Raw genomic sequence first — 26,307 nt, forward strand, 5'->3', positions numbered from 1 at the left:
TCGAGGGCGCGCCCTGTGACATTCAGTTGCATGCTCTCTCATGCGGTCAGCAATAATTGTCTCAAACTATTCCCGCAGATATCGACCCCTTTACCAGCCTCTTTCCATCTCTGAATAAATTAAGAGTTGCGTATCTCGCTCACAAGCTCTGTAACATAGTGACCCTTGCGAGATGGCAGATCAGCAGATAGACGAGATCTCGGTCATCGAGCATCCAACAGCAACAAAAGCAGCTTGTCTTCCTGAACAGAGGGCAAAATTGAAAGATGTGGGGGTGGACACGGGTAGTCTTCCAGAAAGTCCCTCCAACGTGGTGGAGTCCTTCGAAGTATCCGAAGACCCTAACAGCCCTCCAAAGGGCCGCTCAAAGCTGCGCACCTTCAGTATAATGATCATGCTGTGTGTATGTTAGATCCATTCCATCTTTCCGTAATAAGCTAACCATCTCCAGCTCGTGCTCTTTATTTCGGCGCTCGACCAAACCATTGTTTCGACCGCCATTCCCTCCATGACCAAGGATTTGCACTCTGCTGCGGGCTACACGTGGATCGGTGCCGCGTACTTATTGTCCATGTGTGCGACCAACCCAATGTGGGTCCGGATCAGCGATATCTGGGGTCGCAAGCATGGTCTTTTGGGAGCCATCATTGTCTTCTCTATTGGTAGCACCATTGCGGCAGCCAGCACAAGCATGCCCATGTTGATTGCCGGGCGAGGGGTTCAAGGTCTCGCCGGGGGAGGAATCACATCCTTGGTCAGTATAATAATCTCAGACCTTTTCAGCATGCGGCATAGAGCGTTATACATCAGTGCGACTGCGCTTGTCTGGGTCCTCGCTGGAACCACCGGGCCCGTCATTGGAGGAGCATTGTCAGAATATGCGACTTGGCGCTGGTGCTTCTGGATCAACCTGCCCATCTGTGGCCTCTCATTTTTCATTTTGTTATTTTTTCTTGACTTGCACAACCCACGCACGAAGCTTGGAGATGGCCTCAAGGCCATCGACTGGCTCGGGACCGTCTCGATCCTGACCATAATTCTTCTTCTTCTCCTTGGACTTGATTTCGGTGGCGTAACATTCGTCTGGAATAGTCCGACCGTCATCTGCATGATCGTGTTTGGGTCCGTCTTGATCGGCTTTTTCCTTTTTGCTGAGAAGCGCCTCGCGAGGTATCCACTGATGGATCTTGGAGTCTTCAAGGGGTGGTCAAACAACGCAGTCATACTTATCGCTGCTGCGCACAGCATGGCCACTCGTGGATCAGAGTACTACCTCCCATTCTACTTCCAAAGTGTGAAACAAGCATCGCCCACCAAAAGCGGAGTTCTCATTATCCCCATGATGGCCGCTGCTTCACTTTCCGACGTCGCGGTCGGGATATTGATCCACCAGACTGGTCGCTACAGGGAGATAATCTGGGCCGGGACCACTCTCTTGACCTTAGGAACAGGACTATATATCATGCTCGGTGTCGACACCTCCCTCGGCCAAATCATCGGTTTCGAAATAGTCGGCGGTATAGGCCTTTCCCTTCTTCTGTCGACCCCCATGCTTGCCATCCAAAACAACGTCAATCAGGCCGATGTGGCTGTCGCAACGTCGACATTAGGCTTTGCGCGCAGCATTGCCACGTCCCTATCCATTGTTCTCGGTGGTATTGTCTTCCAGGACAGTATGTCATCTCAACGTTCTTCTCTTGTCGCTGTTGGGCTCAACGAATCCTATCTCGCGGCTTTTTCGGGCGACGAGGCGGCGGCAAATGTCGAAATGGTCGCGTCGATCGAGGATCCGGTGCAGCATCGCGCCGTGCAGAGTGCCTATGCCTGGAGTATTCGGAATATGTTCATCATGTACACAGCTGTTGCGGCTGTCGGCCTACTGGCCAGCCCGTTCGTCAAACAGCGCCACATGAGCTCGGAACATACTGAGACGAAGACTGGAATAGCAAATATGACGGATCGTAAGCGGAAGACTGGAGATTGAGGGTCAAAGTTATTCTGGGATTATTCAGGGGCACAAAGTTCAAAGCAAATCTCGTACCTATTTGAGTTGGATGCTGCATCTCCTCTAGGCTCGCTGAATGGCTTGTTCTTGGCCTGAAGGATACAGAACAGATCTCAGATCTGAGGGATTATTGGGCAATGAGGCTCTGGCAGTATGAAGAGTAAATGTTGCAGTTGATAAGTGATGGCAGAGAATTGTCGTCGCGAACGTTAAGTCGGTTGAACGAACAAAAAGATACCACGTGCTTGAACCGCCTCAGGCAGGCAGAGCAAAGTCATGTCTTTTCAATGATAGCAAGGAGTGAATCAACCTGCCCCTGAACATAAGACTTGAACATAAGACTAAGTAATCCCCTGCGCCTTTCTATTGCATATGTACAGTAACCGACACATTTTTCAATCCAAGAAGATAACCACCACCCACTACCCAACAACTTCCTCCCCAGCTTCACCCCCTTCCATCGCCTTCAACGCCGCCACCGACCTCTTCTCCTTCTCCACCCCCAACCGCCTCTGCGCAACATCACACAACGCAACATCCCCACACTCACACTCCCCCTCCCTGGACCAGCGATACGTGAGACTCCACCTCTCGCCCCTGACCCTAACCGTCCCATCAGCCAGGGTATCCGTCTTCCGCTTCTTAATCCCATGCGTCCAATGCAGCCTCGAATCGCCCGTCATCTGCATCATACTCCTCGGCGTCAGATCGACATCCGTCCGCTCCTCCCCGCGCTTGAACTGCATCATGACCGGCGCTCCCAGCGATAACGCATACAGCTGGTCGTACGCATTGTGCGCGTCTACGTGCGGCGGGATCCCCGTGCCCGGCGGATAATACTGCAGACACACCTGCTCGGGAGGTCGACCCTCCGTTTGGGGGATCAGTGGGCGCAGCCAGTCCGGGAACTCCTTGTACGGGATGTCCGGATCCAGTCCGAACGTCTTGTAGTCGAAGGTGTAGCCGTAGTGCAGGGAGAGGCGTCCGCCGGGGCGGCCCGGCCAGGTTAGGTTTTTGAAGATCGATATCAGTTCGGCTTCGTGTGAGGGTGTGATGAAGTCGTTTTGCCAGAGGATGCCGCTGGGTTGGATGGCAAGTTCTTCGAGTTGGCCGGTTGAGGCCATTTTTCTATGGATGTCTATTTGCCTCTCGGGGTTCGGTTGTGGCTTGTTGTATATTGTGGTGGTTGATGGCGTGGTTGTGAAGTGCCCCGCGGTGGTGGGGGGGGGTCCGAGGGATGTAGATTTTTTTTCTAGCCTTCCGGTTATGGCTTCGGAATGAGAAGGCGTGGAAAGCAAGAGGTTTGATAAAGAAGCCTACTTGTCTCTTGGATGGGTTGGAAGAAAAGGCACTTTTGACCGCATGCTTGAGATGAATTTGGTGGGTGTTAAACAATTGAGTTCGAGAAAGATTCCAGAAATATTGGAAGACGCTATGGCCACACCGCGCTTGCTAACCACACGCCATTTGGTCCCCTCCGCTGTTGAATTCTGCCAACACAAATTTCCTATTATGGAAGGCGGACAGTGTAAACCAACACAGTCAAACTGCGTGGGATTAGTGAGGAATGTGTGGCCGTACCGGCTCCCGATTTCCGAAATCTCTTAGGGCGCCGCTATATCAACACCCCTAACATCATGCCACTCACTTTCTCCAATTAGGAAGTAAAATATCATGTGACATAGTCTTATCATTGTTTTGAACAATGAATTTACCAGTTGCCAAAGATTAGTCGACAACCCGTGTGAGGCAAAACCACCTGCCTAAAAAGTTGTTTCGACAGCTGAATAGGTGTGGTAGATGTCCATATATGCTACCGATTTGACATCGTTACAACAGAATCTATATACGCCGTCCTAAGCACTCTCCTGAAGCCTTGTAAGAAACTCCTCAAAAGTAGTCAATCTGCCACCTGCCATTGCGACGCTCTGAGCAACCAAGCGGTCCATGTCCGGACCAAAAACGGGGTATTCCTCATAGAACCTCATCATCGCCCCCATCCTCTCCACAATCAACGGAGGACACTGGCTCCCAAAGACCTCGTCCGCCGAAACCTGTCGATAGTGCACCGTCTCCCCTCGGACCTTACTCATGATCTCCACTACCTCGCGATAGGTCCGGATCTCACTCGCCAGCGACAAAGTCTGGCCCGCGAACGCCTCCGGCTGCGCCAGCACCGGCGCGAGAAACTTCCCCGTGTCCGCCTGAACATCAATCAACGGGAACCTAGTTCCAGGGGAGACGATATCGAGCAGCGCGAGGCTGTTGTCGGCCATCCGTCGGGGTCCCCACACATGGGCGCAGTTCTGCATGAACCATCCCGGGGCGTAAAAGATGCTCTTGACGGGCAAACCCCGGATATATTGTTCGATTTGCGCCTTGGCGTTGAAGTTTGTCGCTTTGGTGTACTTTCCCCCACTGGCTTTGATCACGTCCGGCAGGGTGCTGAAGATAATGTATTTCGAGCCTCCGGATACGGCGGCATCGGCCATGGCTTTTCCTCGAGCGAGTTCAATTGCTTCGGCGTCTTCGCCCGCGAATGATGAGGGGGTCATGATGAATGTGGTGTTGGCGCCTTGTGTGGCATGCGCGAGGGATTCTAGGTCATCGGCATCGGCTTGAACCACTTCGACTCCTCGGCTTGTGAGGGCCGCTGCCGCCGAGGCGGACACATCGCGAGTCACGGCGCGGATGGAGAATTCTTGGGACAGGGAGGGATCCTTAAGGACATAGTCGATGACAGAACCACCCTGATTTCCGGTGCTACCGAAAACGACAAGGATCTTGCTGGGGACCATGGTGAGTTGGAGAGAGATTTTGAGTTAATTGACTGAAAACAAAAGAGAAACCTGGAGTAGGGCCGTTGTTTTGAACAAAAATACCTGAACTGAACCCCACTCGAGCGGGGTCCGCGGGCCGGAAAAGTAAACCCTCATTCACTGTTCCGTATGCCAGCCACACCGGCAGATTCTAGAATCCGGTGTGGTTTTTTTTTGAGTTAATGTTCATATGAATAAAAGCTGTGTGGCCAAGTACGTATCTTGTGCTGCACTTGATGCTTTGCAGAATGTTATTTTACAAACTTATATAATAATACTCTTTATTGAAATCTAATAGAGTGTAACATAAAGATCTAGCAAGGTCAGTTTGAGAGGTAAATTTCATAGTTGTTTTCCCGATTCTTTCATAAGATTCCAATGCGCTATCTGCTGGTGATTGGAAATAGTAGAACCGTATCCCCCTTCCAGAGCCCGATACGGAGTAGTATATAAGTACTCTGGACCTGCAGGAGACCGACATATGCGGGACCCACTCCGACAGGGATCGATCACCTTGGCATTTGCAGAAGCCCTATTCGCCTCCAGTCTCGGATACAGAGGGTGCTCATAGACAGGAGTAATATCCCATACTGCGTCATACTAACAAGCTACAAGTGGCCCCAAGATGTGACCTCCCATATCTGCTGATGATGATTGTTATGATCATCGCGGGAATTCCCGATATACTGCCAAACCCGCTGATTTAAGGGGCTTGTGGCGTCATTGGCGCATGTTAGCGTGAATAGTCAAGTCTGAGTGAATATGCCGGAAATCCAGAAAGATTTACTGCTATGATAAATTCTCTGGCAGACTCCTTATCAATCACGTGTATGGCAGTAACTAATCCTGCCACGTTCTTAATTTACCAAGCAGACTTTCCCCAGCGATCTGCAGCACTATCAGCTCCAAACTATCTTCTCTACAGACACTAATCATCTAACTAAATGGCGCCGTCCTTCTTGTCAAGCTTATTTGATTTATTCCAGGTTACACGAGGACTGAACAACACCTTCCTCACAGACCAGCATGTCCCTAGCGCCAACTTGACAGGAAAATGGATCATCATAACCGGATCCAACAACGGTGTGGGGTTTGAAGCGGCCAAATCCTTCGCAGCCTGGGGAGCAAACCTGATCCTCGCCTGCCGCGAACCACCAGCATGGGAACTCCACCCCACAGCAGCCGTGGAAGAATGCAAAGCTCTTGCCTCAACACAGGGCCATGCATCAACCATCGAATGGTGGGAAATTGACATGGCGGATCTCAACAGCGTCGAGGCTTTCTGTCGGCGATGGCTTGACAGCGATCGCGCATTAGACATTCTCTGCAACAACGCCGGGGTTGCCTCGACATCGAAAACTCGCATGACGAAGGATGGGTTCCAGTTGGTTCATCAGGTCCGCTTTCATTTGTCTCTTCTGACCACTATAAGACGCCTTACCAAGTCCCCCTAGGTCAACTTCCTATCCCACGTCCTGCTGACCCTCCGACTCCTGCCGTCCTTGGCACGGAATGCAGAGCCACGCATTATCTGCACCACGTCATCCGTCCACCACTGCGGAGTCCTCGATCTGGAGCACTTCAACGGCGGCGCAGAGATGAAGGGCGGCGATTACGGGAATAACAAACTTTACTTCCAGATGTGGGTTGCGGAAATGCAGGCCCGGTTTCTCAATCATCCAGAATACCTTCATATCACAATCAACGGGGTCAATCCCGGCTGTGTTGCTTCGGGTATCTGGAACGATGTCAATAAAGCGCATAATACTGCGGATCGAATTTTGGCATTTCTACTGCGCTATATTGCGATTACGCCCCAGCAGGGTAGTCTTGCTATCACGCATGCTGCCACGAGTCCGGAGCTGGCACCGGACCCCGAGAGGCAGATTAAGGGGTTTTCGAATGGGCGTGGTGGAGGGAAATATATCAATCGCATCTGGGAGGCGCCGTCAAATTTCCATTGCCATGATCTGGATGCGAGATCGAGATTGTGGGTTAAATTAGACGAGGAGCTTAATCTCAGTGACAAGGGTCTTTTGGATATTCTAGGTCTTTGATCGGATTTTTTTCTTGTTGTTATGAGCAAAATATCATCTATCCTGCCCTTCATCATAACTGGCCGTCCTGGAAACACGTCGCATTTATCAGAGATTGTAATGGTGAGCCTGATCTTGATGCACTATATAGTACCGCAATCCATCAATAAGAAAGAAAAAAAGCCACACTATCACCTTCTACTTAGCCCCAGCCCTCACCAAGTCCCCAAACCGCGAGCCCGCCTCTCCAGCCAACACCGCAGGATTCCCCACCTCCACAATCTCGCCCTGATCCATAACAAAAACCCGGTCAAAGTCCATAATCATATCCAGGCGATGGCTAACCGCAACAACTGTGTATTGCTTGAATTCCGCCCGGACAATCTCCTGCATAACGGCTTCCGTCGCGTGGTCCACGCTCGAGCTCACTTCATCCAGTAACAATATCCCGCGGTCCAAGCCACCACCACCCCCCATCCCGGTATCCCGCGCCCGGATAAAGCGCCGCAGAAGCGCGCGCCCAAGGGACATAAGCTGCCGCTGTCCAGCGCTGAGGGTCCCCGCGCTCATTTCGGCATCCAGACCGCCGCGATCCTGGATGAATTCCCATAGTCCCACTGCTACAAGAACAGCTTGGCATTCCTCGGGCGTGGAGACGTTGGATGGGTCGAGGTTGGCCTGGAAGGTGGATCCGTCGGGTAGGAAGACGGCTTCTTGGGGAACGGCGATTATGCGCTCCCGTAACGCGGACCGATTTATGCGGTGGATGGGCGTGTTGTCGATGAAGGCGCTTTCTGCGGTCGAGGAGAGAGGGTCGAGGAGCTTGAGGAGTAGGGCGATGAGGCTGGATTTGCCGCTGCCGGTACGGCCGCAGATCGCGACCTTTTCGCCAGACTTGATCTTGAGGTGGATGTTACGGAGGGCTAGGTTGGGTTCGTCGCTGGGTTGGTCGTCTTCCGCACTGCTTGGGGCGTTAGTATTGCGTGCGAGTGTCATTTTATAGAGAGATGTTTCTCTTACTTATATTGCGCAGATACCCCCTTCAACTCCACCACACCGCTTGAAGGCCACTCCTTTGGAGGGACAATGTCTTCTTCATCCCTGTCCTCTGGGTGGACGGTTTTCTTGAAAGTGTCGAGTCTGGTTATCGCGCCAAGAGAAGTTTCTAGTCTGGTGTAGAATATGACAATACCTGAAAGATTCTCACCGAAGCTTACGAGGGTGTACAGAGAAGCACCAGCAAAACCAGAATTTGAGTGAAGTCGAACAGCGAGAGTTGTCAGGACCACTGCCATTATCATGACCACGACGTCGAGAACAAGATTCAACCAGGACTGGATCATGAGGAGGAGGTAAGCGGGTCGCTGGCTGGAGTCGATCAGGCGGGCGTTCTTTCGGACATCTTCGGGAAGGAAGCCTGCGTGTTCAGTGTCAGAAGCGACGCAACAGCTAAGCCTGGTACTCCAGAAAGCATTTTTTTTGATGTGGGTGCGATCCCGCATTCTACTCACCAAAAGCTCTCAGGGTCGTGATACCCTTGACTGTGTCAAGGAAATGCGTGCTAAAATGAATATTGATATAAGTTGCATAGCCACCCAGCGTATTATAGTAAATGATCATGGACTTACTACAAGGGGCTTTTAGCCTCGAGATCTAGCAATCTCAGCTGCCTGGAAGTCCGCAGATAAAACTTTTGCACGACAAATAGTAGGATCGCGAGGAGTGGGTAGCTTATGGCCAGGTACACAGACGAAGTAAGCATAACACCGGCTTGTCCGACTGCCATGGAGACCTGCAAGTCAATGGTCAGAAGTGGACGGCTTTCTTCTGAGAGCTCTTAAGCTAACAACATGGTTATACACTTACAGAATACAAAGCATTCAATGTTGATTCCGGCAGCTCTGTGTCTATAAGATTGAGGTCTTGCGAGAACAAGTTTGTGACAACGCCGGTGTCCGTCTTTGTGAAAAAACGGAGTGGTGCTCGAAAAAGCGTTCGTAAGGCCTCCTGGTGGAGATGGGCACCTACTTTCTTTATAGAGATGACATAGATTGCCAAGGCGAGGAAAAGCAGCGATATCAGGCCGCAGACTTGGAGCAAGGCATATATCCCAGCATAGTAAGCCCAGGAATGCTTCGGATGTTCCGAATAGACGTCGTCAGTCCAGTATGTGAGCCCTGAAACATATCACATTAGTTCACAACTCCGTAACAGGCTTCATTGTTGTGGGATCAAATGCCAGACCGGTCGGAGATCCGCTGTCTGAAGAAAGGTTTAACTCACAGATTGACGGAAAGTCAGTGAAAAAGCCAAATAGAGCAGCAAGGATGAAACAGGACGCTGCCACGAACCACCCCATGCTCTTAAAGTACTGCTTGTATACCGCCCTATCGCCAGATTGCCGCGACCCATCCTCATTCAGCCCAGGAGATGATGTCCCAGTTACCGTTGCAAGGGCTGCTTTCGACTGTGAATCCCCAGCCTTTCTCTCAGCCGTGGATTCCGCGGATGCATTATCAGTGTCGGAAGATTCCTTGAAACCCAGCCGATGAACATATCCTTTATTGGCCATCAGCTGGTCAAAGCTTCCTTGCTCGACAACAGTGCTATCTCCAAGTGCTATGATATAATCCGCTGCGGGTAGGTGTCTGACGCTATGTGTGCACAGCACAACTGTAGAACGTCTCCGTCTGAGTAGTCCACCTGGACCAAAGACTTGCTGAAAGACCTGCTTTTCGGTATCTGCATCTAGGCCACTGAAAACATCATCTAGTACGAGCAGATCTGACCGCAAATACAAAGCTCGTGCTAGAGAAACACGTTGTTTTTGGCCCCCGGATAGGGTGATTCCATCCGATCCGATATTCGTTCGGTCTCCTTGCGGGAGTGTGTCAAAGTCAAAGCGCAGAGCTGTTGCCTCGATGACTTCAGCGTATCTTTCACTGTTGAATGGAGAATATCCTATAATGTTATCTTTGATGGAGCCGTTGGAAAGGAAAGCCGTTTGGTCGCAGAATCCCACGTGGGAAAATCTAGCACTCAAGACCACGCTGCCTCCGTTGAAAGGAATTTCTCCGAGCAGTGCCTTGCAGAGTGTAGATTTCCCCGATCCAACTGGCCCAACCACAATGGTAAGCGAGGACTTGGACACTCGAGTGTTTATGTTCCGCAGGACGAGCTTGTCTGATTCCCAACCAAAGCTACCATCATTGATAACAACAGGATACGCCGAGTCCTGTCCTGCTGCGGTATCTAGTATATTCTTCTCTGTATTCTGTCTCATCTCAGTAATAGCTCGGCGAAAATCATCACGAGTCTCGCACTCCAAGAAGGCCTGGATTCGACCCAGACAAGCTAGCCCAGAGACAATCTGAGGGATAGACAGGAAGACCTCTGTTAACGGGTTGGTCAAAAGCGTGAGAAAAGTCAGACATGTGAACATTGTCGAAGCATCCAGTGTTCGTTGGGTAAATGCAAAGGTTAGTGGCGGGGCGATCAACATCGGAATGAAACCGAGAAGAGCAGCAATAATCTGGATCTTGCGGAATCGGGACCCTGCGGCGAGCTCATTGATGCGCAGCATCTGCACAAAGTCGCCGACTTCAGCAGAGAGGCCACTTATTTTCAAGTTCTTCATGCTGGAAATTACTGTAGCCGTCAAGCCAACACGCTTCTGAACTCCTCCCATCCATGTTCTCTGAGAGTCCCCGGTGAACCTTATAAGAATCCCCAAGCCGACAAAGCAGACTATTACCATCCCCATTGGTACGACAAAGACTGCGCCGAGTCGGTTGTACAACATCCACCCAGCCAGAGCAGCTTGGATTGCGCTAGCCCAGACTTCGTGGAGATTCCTGAATCCCATCTTTATACGCTCCATATCTGTGCTCATCAAAGTCAGCGCAGCGCTGTCATCGCCGGTTCCGATTCGGGCTTGTGTTGCTTTGATAAAGGTCTCAATAACGAGTATCGATCTTGCCATCGTCCGCATACGATGGTGGAAGTACCTGTTCCAGATTATAAGCAATATATCCCGAGGGCAGTTCAGTCAAAAGGTTCAATATACCAGTAGAAGGCTGTAGAAATAGCAATTCCCAAGTATATCAGCATGCTAGCGCCGATAAAGCCGTAACCAACATTGGGGTCGAGTGCAGGTTGTGATAAATAATCCAACAACCTTTCGATAAACAGCGGTTGACAAAACGTGAAAGCAAGGAGTGCCAGACGTGGAGGGATGGGAAGTAGGAGAGCAGGTCTCAACGTGCGTGCTAGCACCTTCACTAGACCGAACTTATCGCCTTTCAGCTTGGAGTAGTCCATGTTCGTAGAAAACTCATCGTGAAGAGATTTGGCATTCATGGAGCTATCGAGGGGGTAGAGGTCCTCAATCTTCAAAACCTTCCGGTATCCCGCCAGAAACATCTTGTTGAGCCAGAAGAAAACGCCAAGCGAGAATATGCCGCTCGTTTCTTCTGGGCTGTGTTCCTTCTTGTTCCAGTTTATCCATTTGGACTTTTGTTGGGCCTCTAACAACAATATACCAGCCTTTAGAGCTATAGCAGCACTGAAGATGCTGCTATAGGTGATCTCGGGCTTGTTATCGGATGAGAGAAACAGCGTTCTTGTCTGCGCTGCGTCCAGAATTAAAGTAAGAAACAAGTAGCCATTCAACAGCACGGACGGTCTTGGACTTCTGCTGTGATCAAGAAGACTAAGCATTATCATGAAAAGAGCGGACACAAGCTTGAGGGCCGAGGCAGCGATGAATATGCTGGTCACAGCAAAGGACCCGACTGCAACTAAGATGAGGAGTGAAAGCTCGAGGCCAACATATGCTGTGATCGCACCCTGCGCCAGGTAATTCAGCACGTTTAAATTCTATGTCCTGACTGTATACTTGGAAGAACCTACCAGTTTGATGAGCTGGAACACCGGAGCATCCACCACAGTCGGCTTCCGTGCCTGGGAGAGCGTCCGCCACAATGATGTTACAATAAACAAAACGGACGGGATGATGGAGAAGAAAAGCTGCTCGAATTGTATGCTGAAGTCAAATTGCTTTCCGTTCAGCTGGAGCAGGCCCTGATCTCCAGTAGCGAACGGCATCTTGAACGACTCAGCCCGTTGGCTGCTTTCTTGCCCACTTGATGTGCGTCGGAGTAAGCAGCGCAGTCGTCCTGAATGATCGAGCTCTCAAGACCGTTATATAGAAGTCTGACAAATAAGTGTGGCCTAACTATTAGAATCCCAATGAGGTCAAAAGAGCCGCTCAATAATGGGCACACCGGCTAGCTCATAAATTTGATCCGCTCCTTCTTGGTGGGGTTATCGGTCCTAAAATGGTATTCTTGCTGCCTGCCCCTGATAACGAATTGCTACATAGTTTAGCCACGAAACACACACCGGGTTAGCTGTTTCTCGGCAGCATCTTCCGTCACCAGGAAGGATGGCAATTGGAAAAGTCCATTGGGGGTGGCAGTCATTAACCAACCACGTGTGGATTAGGCCATCCATCGGTTGCTAGTGCTTACCCCCATGTAAGACGGTCTGCCAGTCAACCAAACAGAATTGATCGATAGATAGCACCGCTTTGATCGAGACCATCATCCATCGTCAGCAGCTTGCTATACTGGAGAGGCTGTGACGGGCAGTTGATCAGGCTGCCAAAAGCAAAGGCTTTGCGGCCATCAAGAGCCACTCAAGTAATCAACCCATACATGGTGGCTACATGCGCACAGGCCTGAGTATGGCTGATTTCCTGCATCCCATCCCTCATCCATGAAGTATAGGGCCGTTTAAATAGAAGTCCTATTCATAGAGTAGGTGATTTTCAATGTGGAAACCTCTGGAGACTTCCCATTATCGCTTATCGACGGGCAACATGTGAGAGCATTATTCAAGGGAGTGAAGAAGTGACACCCTGAAAATAGTTCTTCAGTTAAAACATATCGGGCAACCCCGAAAGCTATTGATTATCCATCGGATGTCCGAGCCAGGTGAGATCCTGCAGCATTTTCTGCCACATGTTAGCATCCCAATCATGGGCTGCCGCCTCTAAATAGGACTGCTGAGCCTGATCTGGTAAAGGTGTATATACTGGTGTGCGCGCTTGTCGGAAGCCATGAATTCTCTCCAAATCTTCAGGCCACGGTGCCTTTCTTTGCTGTGATCCAGTCTGACTACCCTTCAACCATGACAGCATGGACCCGATTACCTTCCGGCAATTATCCCATACGTCATTTCCTCTGGACATTGCCTCCATCTTCTGCATAGCAGCGAGTCCTAGATTGTGAATACTCGTGTTATCTACCACAGGAATATCTCCGTCCATCTCGGTTTCATATAGCAAGCTCAACTTGGACAGAACAAGGCCATACCAAACTGTTGTATGGCTTGACATGGGTAGAGATACTGTAATCAACGTTGGAACTGCCAGGAACGTGGTCACTATATTAAGAGCGGAACGTGTAAGATTCTTCAGTTGCTTCTTCTCGTCAAGGCCGTGGATATCCCTTTGTTGACGAAGAGCATGCCCGAGGACAACGACAGGAATTGCATTGAGCTCTAGACGCAGAGCCCCTAAGAATATCAGAAAAGAACAGGCTTTGTAACCGAGCAAATACACTCACAACTATTGTACTGATCTTCCTGAGAGAGGAGCTGCTCTATCCGCTGCTGTTGCATACCCATAGCCTCTGATAATTCTTCCCAACTAATCGCCTGGGTTGGTTCTGATTCTCGAACAAGTGACTCAATGCCAATTAATTATTTCACGGTTTTATCGGAAGGGTATTCTCCTCTTCCACCACCGCATCCTGGGTATGATACCAGATCCTCCAAGGGCTCGGCGGTGGCTTTACGGCCCAGATGCCCTTACTGACTATTCAGCACGTCATGAAAGACAGACCGCAGTATATCCCAGTCGGTATCTTCACCGTTCTATTCGCACAATATTTCGGGAGCTCGGTCATGCAAAGTATCGGAGGCGCTATCTTTCAAAATCGACTCGTGAAGCAGCTAGAAGCCCGCGCAAACCTGGACTCTGATCAGGTTGCAATTCTTGTAAATGCAGGGAGCTTGAAGGTGCGAGACATGGCTCGTCAGGACTTTCTTGATCGTCTGGATGCGGTAATTGCCGCCTATAAAGATGCCGTTACCAACGTTTTTGTGAGTTCCGGGTACTGTGTTCTCTGGATCGCACTAACAGTCACTGTGGTACCTTTCTATTGCTGGTGCTAGCTTGGCACTTATCGTATCCAGTGGGATGCAATGGATTAACACTAGCCAGAAGTGCGAACGCATTGATACACCATACTTGGCTGACAACGATGAGGGTGAAGTACACGCCAGCAAGGTCTAAAGCGACACAGATGACAAGCGTGCGTTGACACGGCTGAGGTGCATTGCAGGAACAGAGGAGTCTGGGGAGATGATTCAGCCACAGTGAGCTGAGCTCATTGGCTATTCAAGTAGTGGTTAGCCTAAGAATTGATTGCAATATCGAGAAAATATTGAGATTATGCATCCTCCAACAGGGGGCGCTCCGACAAGCATTCGCGGTCAGGCTTCATCATCAACATTTGGGCAGAGGTTGGGCAGCCGCTCAAGGCCGTGACTGAGGAGACTCATAGGGAGATACAAGCAGTTTATGGAGTAGGTTCTTCGATATTGAGGGATTTATAGAAGAAAGGTGGCACAAATCGATCAGTTGTCCAAGTGATGTCGCGTTGTCGCGCGGTAGACTATTTAGGCTATTAGACTACGGAGTTAGTGTCCAGACCGGCCTTAAGCACCCCCCACCGGCCCAAAGCCCAAACGCTGGGCTGCTCGGGTGCCTGGCCCCCGACTGGCGTATCATTGGCTGGGTCAATCTCCGACCCACCATTTTAACGGAGCAATTTTCATACGGAACGAACAAAGATCGGGATATACGCAACGCCTTAGCAGTATGGAAAACCGGCAATTGGCCAGGCATGGCACTAGAACCACAGCATATGCACCATCTTGCTGCTTAAATTCCAGTCTATCTGGCGCAAAACTGGCCGTAAACATGTTTTCTGCGGAACCAGTGCGGAGGGGAAAATCCCAACCAAATATAGTGGATTCCACGCGGCCAATCAAGCCCTGCTTACTCAGCCCTGCGTTGTTCTTGGCAACAAATCTCTATCGCCCTTTCTGAAATCTAAACTTCTTTGATATTTGATTCGCCCCCAAGTTCCAGCGAAAGCCACCCCAAACCTATCCAAGGTCAGGGGTTAATATATAAAGGGACCCTCTTCATCCACTGAACCTGTGTTTGGCCCCATGTTTATCAAAGGCATTAGAACACTCAAACGTTTCCCCGTGCTTGGATTCTTATCCAGCAATAATAACTCACTCGCCGCCTTCCAAATTAGAGCATCTTCCACCCTCATGGACGGTCCCAGAGGCGCCGATGGCGCCCACCCATATGCCTCCATGGCTGGGAAGCTGGATCCCAAACTCCTCAAGGCCCTCGATGTCATGGGCTTTCAGTCTATGACGCCTGTCCAGCACCGTGTTTTGACCGCACTGCCGGATCTGCGCAAAGACTGTCTTGTCCAGGCCAAAACGGGTACGGGGAAAACGCTCGCCTTTCTGCTCCCTGCCTTGCACTGCCTGCTGCAGGGTACTGCGGCGGCCCCGAGAGGCCAGGTCGCTATCCTGATCATCACCCCCACGCGAGAACTCGCCCAGCAAGTGGCAACATCATGTGATCAACTAACATCGCAACTCGACCAACCTCTTAAGTGTGCAACTGCAGTTGGTGGTACGGCCCGCGCTTCTGCGTATTCGCGCTTCCTGAAAGATACCCCAACTGTTCTTGTAGCAACCCCCGGGCGACTCAAGGACTATCTGTCCGACGCCCACGCGGCTGACAAGCTGTCGAACATCCAAACCCTGATCCTGGACGAAGCCGACACCATGCTGGAGACCGGTTTCCTCGCTGATGTGAAGGAAATCCTCAGACTTCTCCCCCACAAGAACACGGGCTGGCAAGGCATGTGCTTCTCGGCCACCGTTCCTCCCAAGGTCCGGGATGTCGTCAAGGTGGTGTTGAAGCCAGGCTACAGTGACATTTCGACGATTGAAAAGAACGAGACCCCAACGCACGAGCGAGTGCCCCAGTACCACATGATTATGCCCAGTGTCGGAGATACCTTCAACATGACCGCCGCCATTATCCAGCACGAGACCAAGAACTGCTCCAAGATCATTGTTTTCGGTCCCACTTCATACGTAGTGGCAATGTTCGGAGATCTATTTGCTCAAGGCTTGGTCAACATGCCGGTCTACCAAATCCATTCCAGACTCAACCAGTCCTCGCGTACGAGGACCACGGAGCAATTCAAGAACGCGACGTCCGGAATCCTGTTCGCCTCGGATGTGGTTGGTCGTGGTATGGATTTCCCCAACGTCGACTTGGTCATCCAGATCGGCTTGCCCTCGAACACCGACCAGTACATTCACCGTGTCGGTCGTACCGCCCGTGCTGGTAACGATGGTCGCGCTATCATCCTGTTCACGGAACCAGAGAGCTTCTTCATCAAGGCTTACCCCTTCTTGCCCATCAAGCCCCATCCCGACACCGAGGCGATCGCCGCGAGCGTTCCCTTCCACGCCACGAAAGTCACTCAGATTATGCACGGCCTTGACGAAACGGCGAAGGACCGCGCCTATCGGTCTTACCTGGGTTTCTTTGCTGGATCGCCTTGGATGAAGCGTATGCGGCTGGATAAGCCCGGCCTTGTTCGCATGGCGAACGACTTCGCTATGGATGCCATGGCCTGTCCTGAACCGCCAATCGTTGAGAAGAAGACTGCTGGTAAGATGGGCTTGAAGGGCGTTCCCGGATTGAACTATGGGAACGGAAGTGAGGTTCGCCCCTCTACCAAGCCGCGCGTCCACAGAGGTGCCGTCGAGAAGAACCGGGCAGAGGGCCGTGAACAACGTCGTGAAGGAGGTGGAGGACGTGAAGGGCGTGAAGGGCGTGAAGGACACGGACGTCAAGGCGGCAGAGGGCATGGACGGGGTGGAAGAGGGCATGGACGGGGTGGAAGAGCTGGAGGTTCGATGGATATGTAAGCCAGACGGGGGCACACATTTGGGAAGTTGGAGAAGATGATCGGTGACTACCATACATAAGTCGTTTTACAGCGCGCTGAAGTTTTCAAGATTAGGGAGTTTCGGTCGGCAGGCGATCGGTTACTTGGAAGTTCATATCTCACCCAAGTATCAATAGACATTCAAAGAATCACAGTTCACTAATTCCCAAATATATACCACTATCAATCAAATTTGACATTTCTTTTAGACTGGCTTGTCAGGTCCTAGAAATAATCCCATAGTATCGATCCCCATCAAATACAAGCTCAGTACCGATGCAAACCCTCGCAGTATTCGTTCAGTAGGCTCGGTTTGGTCCAAAATCTCTCACCTGTTCACTTCAAGCACGGCTCCAGATTATCTTTCTTCATGCCTCAAAACCATCCATCCCTATTATGCAGTTCGCCATCACATACATACTCTACTACTAAATTAGCAATGCACCCACGAATCCGAACACCTTTTCTCACTGACCGGATTCAACATTAAACTGGCAGCCCTCACCAATCTCACGAAAGATCTGCTCAACGCGCCGAAGCTCAGGCATAGTATGCGGGGCAATGACCTTCACGTTTGAAGGTGTGAAAGCATTTCTCTGTTCTGGCTTGGAATCTCTGTCAGATTCGCATAGATCAAACGTATAAATCAAACCTCAGACAATATTGACCCACCAGCAGAGTAACACGACTGGAAATGTTCCAAAAGTCCACCAATATCACCATCTTTTCGCTGGTCTCCGTTTCCAGAGTTTTGGCTGATCAAGGCGGAGAAATAGACCGCCATCGGGAATCTCCAGTCTGGGTCAAAGAAGCATTGCTATCTCATCCACGGCGGCAATCTGATCCTTCGATGCTCTGAATTTCGTTGGAGGCGGCTTTGCTGACGGCCAAATAGATTCTCGAAGACGCTTCACCTCCTTCGCCCAAGACGGCTCCCCATCACGGCGGCTATGTATATCCCCAAACTCGGGCTGCAGTATCCGTACTACTAGATGCAATTCCCCTCCTTCAAACAGCAAGTCCGCCGAGATAACTTGACATTTCCCCGCAACCCTCATCGAGCCCTGCGATAAATATTCCCCGAAATAAAACCCCTTTGTCGTCCGCAGCTGCCGGAAGTCCTTCAGGTTCAGGCTTTTCAAACCATTCCCACTCCCATTCTCATACCCCTGGAAAGCATCAATCAGATCAAGATCACGCAGGAAAGCCCCACGGGGGAATTGACTCGTATCCATAACGTAAAGCTTGATTTCGTCCAAGTTTGAGCCATCCCAGTCAGCCTGATGGAGGTAGAGGATATACTGCAAAGCGAAAAGGAGGGAACTAGTCCACGACATGAAATTATCCAGTCCGGTTTTGCGCCACCATCTCAGATGCTCGTTTAAACTCCTGGAGATTTCACTTCCTCTCTGGGCGGTAAGGTTGGAGAAGATGTCTTCTTGGGATGAACTCTTCTTCTTGAGGGCATCTGCGGAACGGACCCACGTTTCGGTTGTTTCTCCTTTTGTTTTGGGGGAGGCGACGCGGAATAGGAAGCGGGGGATATTTTCGAGGGCTTTGGGATCGAGCGAGACGTTGTCTCTGGGGTTGAATAATAGGTGTTCTGGCTCGAGGTTGATGTCGCTTAGTTTCTCGATCAGCGAGTCCATTTTGTCGATTTGTGGAGTGGTAGGAAAGAGGTGGAAGCAGGAGATGATCAAGAGGTCTGGATGAAGAAAGGCTTGGGGGTGCTTTATGATGGCAAATGCTGTGCAAAGAAAGAGATTTTTTTTGTTGGGTTGAGTGATTGGCCTTGGTGAACTTGTTAGACATAATCGAAGAGAGGATGGCGATGGCCAGCAGGCAGCCGCCTGGCAGCCTAACGCCTACTAGGAGCCTGGCCCAGGTGAAGGGAGGATTGAATATTCAGATCGGCACCGTGGTTGAGCCATGTTTAAGGTGATATTATGAGTGAGGGGAAGCCAATGTTCCTTCGTTGGTTGCGGCTATGCCTTTAAAAGATATTTGTGTGACCACTGGCACCCATTGGGTTCACAATGCATAATGGGAAATGTAATGAGAAATACCCGCGATACGGAACACGGGAAGTGCATTTCTATCCGTGCAATAGATGCAATGATAGATGCAATGAAAACGAGCTGAATTTCATTATGCACTAAATACCCCTTACAAATCATCACTCTGATATGATGCCGAGAAATATAGAACACTCATGTGATGCTCCTCACATGAGCAACTGGTATACTCCATGGTTGAAAAATAACAACAACGCCTGCTAAGAAACGTGACATCATGAATTCCAAACCCCTAACCCATTATGGACTTATAGCTGGACGGCGTTCGTCATCCTCGAACGACGATACAGACGATATATCGTCGAGATCTCTGTGATGCGCAGCAGATTGTCGGGGATCACTCATATGCGAGATTTCGGATATGGAGTCATCGAGCGGGTGGTCGAAGGGCGACGTCGGCCGGTCGTGTCGGGGCTCCTGCCATACCGGGATACTTTGACTGATGACAGGCATAGAGATTCTTGCCTCGTGGCGCTCCGAGTAATCTTGCATTGCGGGTTCTTCATCGGGTGCGCTTTGGGCTGCGGTGGTGAGGTTCTGGCTGCTGGAACTCGCGTCAATGTGGCGCGTTGAATCCACGGAACTTTGGCTGTGGTGTGTAACAGGTCGACCAGGGATGGGCCCGGAGAAAGGAACGTCGTGGGAACTGGCGGGTCCGAATTCCCAGGTGGATCCGTTCTGCGGTCCAGCTTGTCGAGGGACCGTCCTCATGTTGTCTTGGGGATCGGGCGGGGGAATGCGACTTCGCTGACGACGCCGTCTCATGAGGAAGAATAGCAGTCCTGCAATGATTGCTACGCCGACGACGGCAACCGGAACGGCAATGGCAATGGCTGTGGTGTTACTGCCGCTACTGCTACCACCGTCACCTGCACTGTTGGAAGAGGCAGACGATGTGCTCGAGGACATCGTTGTCGCTTGTGTTGTGGCCTCGCTGGTGGTGGTGGTGGTGGTGGTGGTTTGTGAGATAGAGCCTGTCGTTGCGTCAATTGAGGGAATGGTGGTCCATTGCTGCGTTGTGATAGTCATCATTGTACCATGGTCTGGTCTTGTGTGTTTTGTAGTCGTTTGCATGTCCGTGGCCGTCGGCATGGCCGTGGTCGTCTCATCCGCATACTCTGTTGTAAGAGAGTCATACCACGCCGCCAATGTCGTTCTGGAATCCCAGTATTCCTCTGTTGTTTGTTGACCTGTACCGTCGCCGGGCCCGTAGCCATCTTCTCCCATTCCGAAAGGCATTTAGTCCCAGATATGGGGTGTGCCTTCAACTCCACCTAGATGTTGCAGTTTGGTGCTGACCCCATAAATGCCCTGAATATGGGTACAATAAAAGGCGCACTCCTCTGCTCAATTAATCAAGCCTAGGATCGCTAGAAGATGCAATCCGTGGGAGTCAAGGCGAATTGTGATTGTGATGGCTTCAACTACACAGGTGATTAAGATTAGATACACAAAGGTGGTGGATAGTAAGCACACTAACCTTGCGCATCCAAAGCTCCAGATAATTGGGAGACTCAGATCCAGCGATATGGCAGTGCGTTTGGTTCCTGGCAGGTTAGGAACAAAGACAAAGAGATGCAGCTGCGAGAGAATGAAACGAGGCAGATCGAGAGAAAGCAAGAATCTTGCCGGGAAATAAAGACGGGGAGAAAAATGGCCCTAACCAACACAAAGGAAGGCTGACAGGGCGCAGCACCCTCTAGTGAACGGCTACGCAGGTTACCAAGTATAGAATCGGATTTGGGGGTCATCCACTGCCAATCAGCACGAGACGGCTCAGCACGAAGCGCTGCCCACCATGAGGACCGACGCGCATGCATTTTGCATTGTTAGTTGACGGGAAGGGGACGAGTAACATCGAGGCCCCGTCATTGTAGGCGCCGAAGTCTGTCGAGGTGTGTCCCATCATGTCCCATCTAGCGCTGGCATGGGCCATCCGCCCTATGGAGAGAGAGACAACCGCCCTGGGTGCAGCGTGACACCGAGAAAGATGCCCGCGGTTTCAAGGTGGGTTGGAGGCATGGGGGCCGCTAAACTCGGTAGCCCACTAGCCCAATCACCGGTTCGCTGGCCCGATCGACACCTGCGCAGACGGAGCTGCGTTGCGTGTTCCCGGCATGGGGGCCGACGGGCGGTGACTGACAGGTCATTGATGGTACGCGGGAGCCAGTCATCGCACGTTAAACATGATATCAGGTCTTCATCTGTTAGCCAGCCAAATTCGACAAATTGGACAAATTGTCCTCGATAAAAATGGATGCCTGCTACCTTAGTCATACATTGATCACATGACTGTGGAGGAACTACATAGTAGATCGCCACATCGGGCCTAGCCGGATCCGGAACTCCGCGGGGTCAATTCCGGACACCGCCCGACCGCACTGCCTCTCTTAGCATCAATCACTTGCGTCCGTCCACGACACTGCTACAGACTACAACAAGAACTTCTCCTGGCTGGAAGACGCGCTTTGAGATCATGGGGGTTATGAAAGATGGCTGGCACCCCAAAGGCCGAGATGGGAAGAAGGAAAGCTGGAGGAACGACTTCAAGGGCATCAACCAAGTGGTCTGTCTCATCTGCCCCGAGACCCGTCCAAGTCAAGAGCTGATGTGATCTTATCTCGTCTGCAGGCAGGATGGATGGGAAAGGGAAAGGACAAGGACGATGACGCTTCTGAGCATGTCTCCGCTCCACTCTCTTCGCTCAAAGACCCGGCATCATTCGGGCCACCGCCGAAGCACATCAAATACCACGGCGCTGGCGCTCTTCCCAACGAGCTCACCCCGGATCGGAACGGACTGGGCGCCCCATTGTCCCGCGAACAGATAAACCATCAGAATACCCGGCAGCAACAGGAAGAACAACGTGTGGCTGAGGAGGCTCAAAGACCGGCGGCTCCGCCGGTGCCATACCGAGTGAACCGCACAGGTCTAGACACATCCAACCTTCCACCGCCCCCAGTCAGGCGCATGGACTCTCCGGCAGAGATGGCGGCTCCGAGCCCCAGGCCAAAGCCCAATCTTCCGCCTAGACTGCCTTCTCGGAACAACTCGACCCCTTCCCCTACCCCGCATTCGCCTACTCCGCCCCCGGCATACTCCCCCCAGGTCCTTGAGGGACACTTGAACCAGGAGGCTACTTCGCGTCTCTCCCAGGCCGGTGTGTCAGTCCCTGCTTTTGGAATTGGGAATGGCGGCAGCCAGTGGAGAAGAGATAGCAACGGTCCCGGAGTAGCTTCTCCAACAACTGCAGGCTCAGTTGGTCAGACACAAGTCAACGAATTGCAAAACCGCTTCTCACATCTGAGAACCTCCTCATCAAACTCCCCGGCTCCTCCCCCTCCAGCCCGAGGGAACTCATTCGCCACCCAGCCCTCACCTGTTTCCACCTCTGACACCAGGAGTGCTTCATCCACGATCAACGACTTCCGCGAGCGACACAACGATAAGATCCAGGCTGGAAAGCAGAAGATCAGCGGCTTAAATGAAAAGTACGGGATCTCCCAGCGGGTGAAGGCCTTGGGGGATCAGAAGTCCCCGAGTAGCCAAGCGCCTCCCCCCGTGCCGCCGCACCCTAACGCCAATCGCTCAACATCCAGCCTCGAGTCAGAAACATTGGGCAGAAAAAAGGCTCCGCCGCCGCCTCCCCCGAAGAAGGCGGGGATGCGATCAATGCCTGTCCCTGGTGCTGCTCCCTCGCCGCCGCCACTTCCACTAAGCACCAAGCCTCGGTGAGCGGAGGTCTCGGTTGATGTATCAGATGACGAGTCTGCTTACTTGAAAGGCTGTGATTTGGGGGGTCATGACCATGTATCATTAGCGTCCAGTTTATATATAGTTCTTCAGCATTACACGGATGTTTTGTAGAGAATATTGATAGCTCAGACAAACCAGGGAGGCTCCAATTGAGGGAAGCAAGCAAGTTCAAGCTGTTAATAAGGCTACAGTCGGTGGCCAGGGGAGAATGAGGTTCTCCGTCGGCGGGATTGAACCACGACTAATAGTACTGTTGCTACTACCTCGAGTAGCTGGTAGTGCGTACGATCCCAGGGGGGGGGGTTAATTGCAGTCTCGGAATCATCGGTAAATAGTATATTCATAGTACTTCCAGTACGATGAGCATAACCTTCATAGAGGTGGGCACTATGACGTGATATGCAGGCTATCATGTAGTTTTTGTTGCCGCCTTGATTTAGCCTGCCGCCCATGCTTTATTCTCTGGGTTGTTTCCTTCAGTTTACTCGAACTAATTCTGCCTGCTGAACTTCACTAACCTGCCTTCTAGGCCTCCATATTCTCTACAGTAGAGTCAATGACCGTTGAATGACGTCTTGGAGCTGAGTCAGCCCGCGAGTCATTTGGCGGTCACGGGACCCACCGAGCTGCTTCTGGAAGCCTGGAACTCGAACGGGGAAAAAATCCATCCAAACCCCAGTATTATTATTTTTCATTTCTGGTGGCTGTCAACTCCGACAATTGATGTCATGTTTGCACAGATAGCAAGGAGATTCCCCTGCTAGATAGCCTCTAGTAGGAGCCTATCTCCTCTCCCTTCCTTCGAATCCGGTTAGATCTGTGACGCCGGCCGAAGAGACGCCGTTTGACTAGTTATCAAGGGAGTGTCGAGTAAGGCGGATAAGAGTATACACAGTAGTTTGCAGTAACGGCCGTTAGGGTAAAACTTGCAGGGCTGGTCATCATGTGAGGCACGCGAGAGGAGGTAAAGGATTGATGACGGTGCTGGGAGGAATTGATTGCTGATGCAGGGTTCGATCCCGCAACCTCGGCTGGACCGCAACGATGGTGATACTAACTATCAAACCCTTAACAATTGAAGCTTTTGTCCAATATTGATGCTTCACAGGCATGCCGGAGCTGGGACTGCAATGCTTTGTTGGGCCTCGGCTTGAAGATGGGCGAGTTCCCAACAAAACGCATCGCGGCTCCACTTGGCGCGATCAGCGTCAACGCTCATTGATCGGCCCTGCACAAATCCGGAGATTTGATTGACAACCTCAATTAATCGGTCGGACCTTGCTCTCTTTTTATCTCCAGCGATCAATGTTTTCTCAACCAACCATTTCTTCTCTTTTCTCTTTTCTCCCCCCTTAAGGTCTGGTAAGAAGGTTTGGTCGCGCCTTCAATTCTCGTTCATCCGCAGGTTCGCCCCGAGGGATTTGCGCCGCCCTTCTTACCCTACGCTACCGGCTGCAGCTGTGCTTGGGATTCTCAACTAAATCAAGTTTCTCCCCATTCTGCGGTTTCAACCGGCCCTTCTTAATTGAACTCTCTGCCCGCTTGCCGTCGCCGTTGATTTCCAAAGCGAGCGGCCAATTCCTCTCTCACCGTTCTCTCATCGCACCCCTCCCTCCCTGGACAGTTTGCGACTCCAGCCATGTATGACTTCACGGTCGACAGCGCGTCGGCCCCGGGCGTCATTCGCCTCGGTCTCCCTCCGTCGTCCCTCCTGAACTTCCCTCCGAGCGAGTTTCCCGCGACCGTCCCTGCGCCTCTGATCTCCGAGCCGACGTGGTACCAACCCTTCAACATCCCCCCGACGCTCTACAACCAGGTCTTAGATGTGCGCGTGCCCATCACCATTGCCAGCGTCTACGCCGTGACCGTGATCCTCGTCAATCGCCTGAACAAGAGCCGGGGATACAAGCCCTACGCTTTCAGCCAAACCACCCTCTTCAAGCTCTTCGTCATCCTACACAATGTCTTCCTGGCCGTCTACTCGGCATGGACCTTCGTGGGCATGATTCGCGCGTTCCGGAACTCGTGGCCCAGTCGGGATGATCCCAACTACGTTGCTGCTGTCGCCGATACTCTGTGCAAGGTCAATGGCCCCCGTGGTTACGGTAACGCCGCCACGTACGACCCTTCGGTCGAGCAGTGGACGTTCCGCAACCCGGAGTACAAGCTGGCTGCAGGAGGCGTTCCCGATCCCGCCGATCTTGGTCGTCTCTGGAATGAGGGATTGGCCTACCTGGGGTGGATCTTCTACCTTTCCAAGTTCTACGAGGTCATTGATACGGTCATCATCCTGGCCAAGGGCAAGAAGAGCTCGACTCTTCAGACCTACCACCACGCTGGCGCCATGATGTGCATGTGGGCTGGTATCCGTTACGTCGCGCCTCCGATCTGGATCTTCACCCAGGTTAACTCGGGTATTCACGCTCTGATGGTATGTGATGCGCCTTGACTGTTCCGTTATTCTCGTGGTTCGTACGTCCTAACCATTGGCTTCAGTACACCTACTACACTGTGACTGCTCTGCGCTTCCGCGTCCCCAACGTGATCAAGCGGTCCCTGACCACCATGCAAATCACTCAATTCATCATTGGCTCCACTATGGCTGCTTCCTACCTGTTCTTCAGCTACACTCTTCCTTTGAACGAGTCTGCCGCGGTTCCCCCTGTCGATGTCTCCGCCATCCCTGCCGGGGCCGCAGGCGCCGGCCTGGTGCCATGGCTTAAGAAGATCGCCTTCCGCGCCGCCGGTGCGGAGGGTATCGCCGAGAATGTGGGCGTGCCCGAAGACTCTGCCACTGCGCGGGTGCTCCGGGTTGGTCCGATGGTCACTTGTATGGACACCACCGGCCAGGGCTTCGCCATCTGGCTCAATGTCATGTACCTCCTGCCTTTGACCTACCTCTTCGCCCGCTTCTTCGTCCGTTCATACCTCTATCGCAAGGAGCCCGGTACCCCGAAACCCACCCACATCCACGCGGCCGAGCAAGCCGGCTTGGACGCTCTGAAGGGCGTCAGCCGCGAGATCCGCAAGGCGGCCGAAATGAGCGGCGAGACCAGTGAAGTGACGGAAGATGAGGCCGTGAGCAAGGTCCAGACGCTCCGCGCCAGCGCCAAAGCGCAGGACAACTCTCCCATCCGGACCCGGGCCACCACCGCCAAGCAGAGGTCGCGTGCCGCCACCAGCGATCCCGACTCCGACACCGGTTTCGCGACCGTCTCCAGCAAGAAGGGCGCTAAGAAGGCCACCAAGGAGGATATCCAGAGCTCTCCCAGCGTCAAGGACCCCAAGGGTGCCAACCCCTATGAGGTTCTGGACCGCTCCGCCTAGGTCTCTCTCTCTTCGCAGGCCGATTTCGCGTGACTCGTCCGAAATAAAACAAAAAAGACACCCCCCTTCTTTATCCCCCTTAAAAATACCCGTGAAGATGGATGGCTCTCCGGACTGCTGCTGCTGCTGCTTGCATGCCGTCTCGGCCCGATCCTTTCTTCCCTT

General features: G+C 51.9%; 11 protein-coding genes across 11 annotated transcripts; 6 read left to right on the forward strand and 5 right to left on the reverse strand.

The window, feature by feature from the left end:
* Window positions 1–8: 8 nt before the first annotated feature.
* BO70DRAFT_415355 (MDR family MFS transporter) lies at window positions 9–1,984 on the forward strand (the record flags this gene model as incomplete). Its single annotated transcript, XM_025547373.1, has 2 exons — window positions 9–403; window positions 452–1,984. The coding sequence occupies exons 1-2, from the start codon at window positions 173–175 to the stop codon at window positions 1,982–1,984; spliced, it is 1,764 nt and encodes a 587-aa protein (XP_025402777.1). The 5' UTR covers window positions 9–172.
* A 362-nt stretch (window positions 1,985–2,346) lies between these two features.
* BO70DRAFT_384927 (uncharacterized protein) lies at window positions 2,347–3,382 on the reverse strand (the record flags this gene model as incomplete). Its single annotated transcript, XM_025545696.1, has 2 exons — window positions 2,489–3,382; window positions 2,347–2,368 (listed from the first exon to the last, which is right to left on the reverse strand). Exons 1-2 carry the CDS (start codon window positions 3,127–3,129, stop codon window positions 2,347–2,349), a joined length of 663 nt encoding a protein of 220 aa, XP_025402778.1. The 5' UTR covers window positions 3,130–3,382.
* A 371-nt stretch (window positions 3,383–3,753) lies between these two features.
* Window positions 3,754–4,825, reverse strand: BO70DRAFT_358945 (NmrA/HSCARG family protein). Its single transcript, XM_025542421.1, has one exon. The coding sequence runs from the start codon at window positions 4,801–4,803 to the stop codon at window positions 3,862–3,864; it is 942 nt and encodes a 313-aa protein (XP_025402779.1). The 5' UTR covers window positions 4,804–4,825; the 3' UTR covers window positions 3,754–3,861.
* A 766-nt stretch (window positions 4,826–5,591) lies between these two features.
* BO70DRAFT_308397 (NAD(P)-binding protein) lies at window positions 5,592–6,946 on the forward strand. Its single transcript, XM_025540101.1, has 2 exons — window positions 5,592–6,221; window positions 6,279–6,946. Exons 1-2 carry the CDS (start codon window positions 5,769–5,771, stop codon window positions 6,879–6,881), a joined length of 1,056 nt encoding a protein of 351 aa, XP_025402780.1. The 5' UTR covers window positions 5,592–5,768; the 3' UTR covers window positions 6,882–6,946.
* Window positions 6,947–7,013: 67 nt separating this feature from the next.
* On the reverse strand, window positions 7,014–12,138 carry BO70DRAFT_308399 (putative ABC multidrug transporter). The gene is made up of 8 exons (XM_025540102.1): window positions 11,772–12,138; window positions 10,927–11,708; window positions 9,144–10,867; window positions 8,727–9,037; window positions 8,489–8,652; window positions 8,372–8,421; window positions 7,881–8,277; window positions 7,014–7,821 (listed from the first exon to the last, which is right to left on the reverse strand). The coding sequence occupies exons 1-8, from the start codon at window positions 11,964–11,966 to the stop codon at window positions 7,059–7,061; spliced, it is 4,386 nt and encodes a 1,461-aa protein (XP_025402781.1). The 5' UTR covers window positions 11,967–12,138; the 3' UTR covers window positions 7,014–7,058.
* Window positions 12,139–13,754: 1,616 nt separating this feature from the next.
* Window positions 13,755–14,220, forward strand: BO70DRAFT_393143 (uncharacterized protein; the record flags this gene model as incomplete). The annotated part of the gene is made up of 2 exons (XM_025546339.1): window positions 13,755–14,027; window positions 14,149–14,220. The coding sequence occupies 2 exons, from the start codon at window positions 13,755–13,757 to the stop codon at window positions 14,218–14,220; spliced, it is 345 nt and encodes a 114-aa protein (XP_025402782.1).
* Window positions 14,221–15,086: 866 nt separating this feature from the next.
* Window positions 15,087–17,155, forward strand: BO70DRAFT_358950 (DEAD/DEAH box helicase). Its single transcript, XM_025542422.1, has one exon. The coding sequence runs from the start codon at window positions 15,273–15,275 to the stop codon at window positions 16,962–16,964; it is 1,692 nt and encodes a 563-aa protein (XP_025402783.1). The 5' UTR covers window positions 15,087–15,272; the 3' UTR covers window positions 16,965–17,155.
* Window positions 17,156–17,636: 481 nt separating this feature from the next.
* Window positions 17,637–18,863, reverse strand: BO70DRAFT_131228 (uncharacterized protein). The gene has a single exon (XM_025538031.1). The coding sequence runs from the start codon at window positions 18,631–18,633 to the stop codon at window positions 17,788–17,790; it is 846 nt and encodes a 281-aa protein (XP_025402784.1). The 5' UTR covers window positions 18,634–18,863; the 3' UTR covers window positions 17,637–17,787.
* Window positions 18,864–19,085: 222 nt separating this feature from the next.
* On the reverse strand, window positions 19,086–20,760 carry BO70DRAFT_377171 (uncharacterized protein). The gene is made up of 2 exons (XM_025545177.1): window positions 20,540–20,760; window positions 19,086–20,483 (listed from the first exon to the last, which is right to left on the reverse strand). The coding sequence occupies exon 2, from the start codon at window positions 20,296–20,298 to the stop codon at window positions 19,300–19,302; it is 999 nt and encodes a 332-aa protein (XP_025402785.1). The 5' UTR covers window positions 20,299–20,483; window positions 20,540–20,760; the 3' UTR covers window positions 19,086–19,299.
* Window positions 20,761–21,535: 775 nt separating this feature from the next.
* On the forward strand, window positions 21,536–22,794 carry BO70DRAFT_393147 (uncharacterized protein; the record flags this gene model as incomplete). Its single annotated transcript, XM_025546340.1, has 2 exons — window positions 21,536–21,625; window positions 21,691–22,794. The coding sequence occupies 2 exons, from the start codon at window positions 21,536–21,538 to the stop codon at window positions 22,792–22,794; spliced, it is 1,194 nt and encodes a 397-aa protein (XP_025402786.1).
* A 1,660-nt stretch (window positions 22,795–24,454) lies between these two features.
* Window positions 24,455–26,142, forward strand: BO70DRAFT_393148 (elongation of very long chain fatty acids protein; the record flags this gene model as incomplete). Its single annotated transcript, XM_025546341.1, has 2 exons — window positions 24,455–25,246; window positions 25,312–26,142. 2 exons carry the CDS (start codon window positions 24,455–24,457, stop codon window positions 26,140–26,142), a joined length of 1,623 nt encoding a protein of 540 aa, XP_025402787.1.
* Between the last annotated feature and the right edge of the window lie 165 nt (window positions 26,143–26,307).

This window comes from Aspergillus heteromorphus, assembly GCF_003184545.1.
Source record: "Aspergillus heteromorphus CBS 117.55 chromosome Unknown BO70scaffold_3, whole genome shotgun sequence".
NCBI classification, from domain to species: domain Eukaryota; kingdom Fungi; phylum Ascomycota; class Eurotiomycetes; order Eurotiales; family Aspergillaceae; genus Aspergillus; species Aspergillus heteromorphus.

Bases quoted from the DNA above. Each gene is read 5' to 3' on its own strand.
- BO70DRAFT_358945 (XM_025542421.1), bottom strand. From the start codon at position 4,803: ATGGTCCCCAGCAAGATCCTTGTCGTTTTCGGTAGCACCGGAAATCAG.
- BO70DRAFT_308397 (XM_025540101.1), top strand. From the start codon at position 5,769: ATGGCGCCGTCCTTCTTGTCAAGCTTATTTGATTTATTCCAGGTTACA. The intron at 6,222-6,278 runs GTCCGCTTTCAT...AAGTCCCCCTAG, and splicing joins GGTTCCAGTTGGTTCATCAG to GTCAACTTCCTATCCCACGT.
- BO70DRAFT_308399 (XM_025540102.1), bottom strand. From the start codon at position 11,966: ATGCCGTTCGCTACTGGAGATCAGGGCCTGCTCCAGCTGAACGGAAAG. The intron at 11,709-11,771 runs GTAGGTTCTTCC...TACCTGGCGCAG, and splicing joins TGTTCCAGCTCATCAAACTG to GGTGCGATCACAGCATATGT. The intron at 8,653-8,726 runs GTAAGTGTATAA...ATTGACTTGCAG, and splicing joins CATTGAATGCTTTGTATTCT to GTCTCCATGGCAGTCGGACA.
- BO70DRAFT_358950 (XM_025542422.1), top strand. From the start codon at position 15,273: ATGGACGGTCCCAGAGGCGCCGATGGCGCCCACCCATATGCCTCCATG.
- BO70DRAFT_131228 (XM_025538031.1), bottom strand. From the start codon at position 18,633: ATGGACTCGCTGATCGAGAAACTAAGCGACATCAACCTCGAGCCAGAA.
- BO70DRAFT_377171 (XM_025545177.1), bottom strand. From the start codon at position 20,298: ATGCCTTTCGGAATGGGAGAAGATGGCTACGGGCCCGGCGACGGTACA.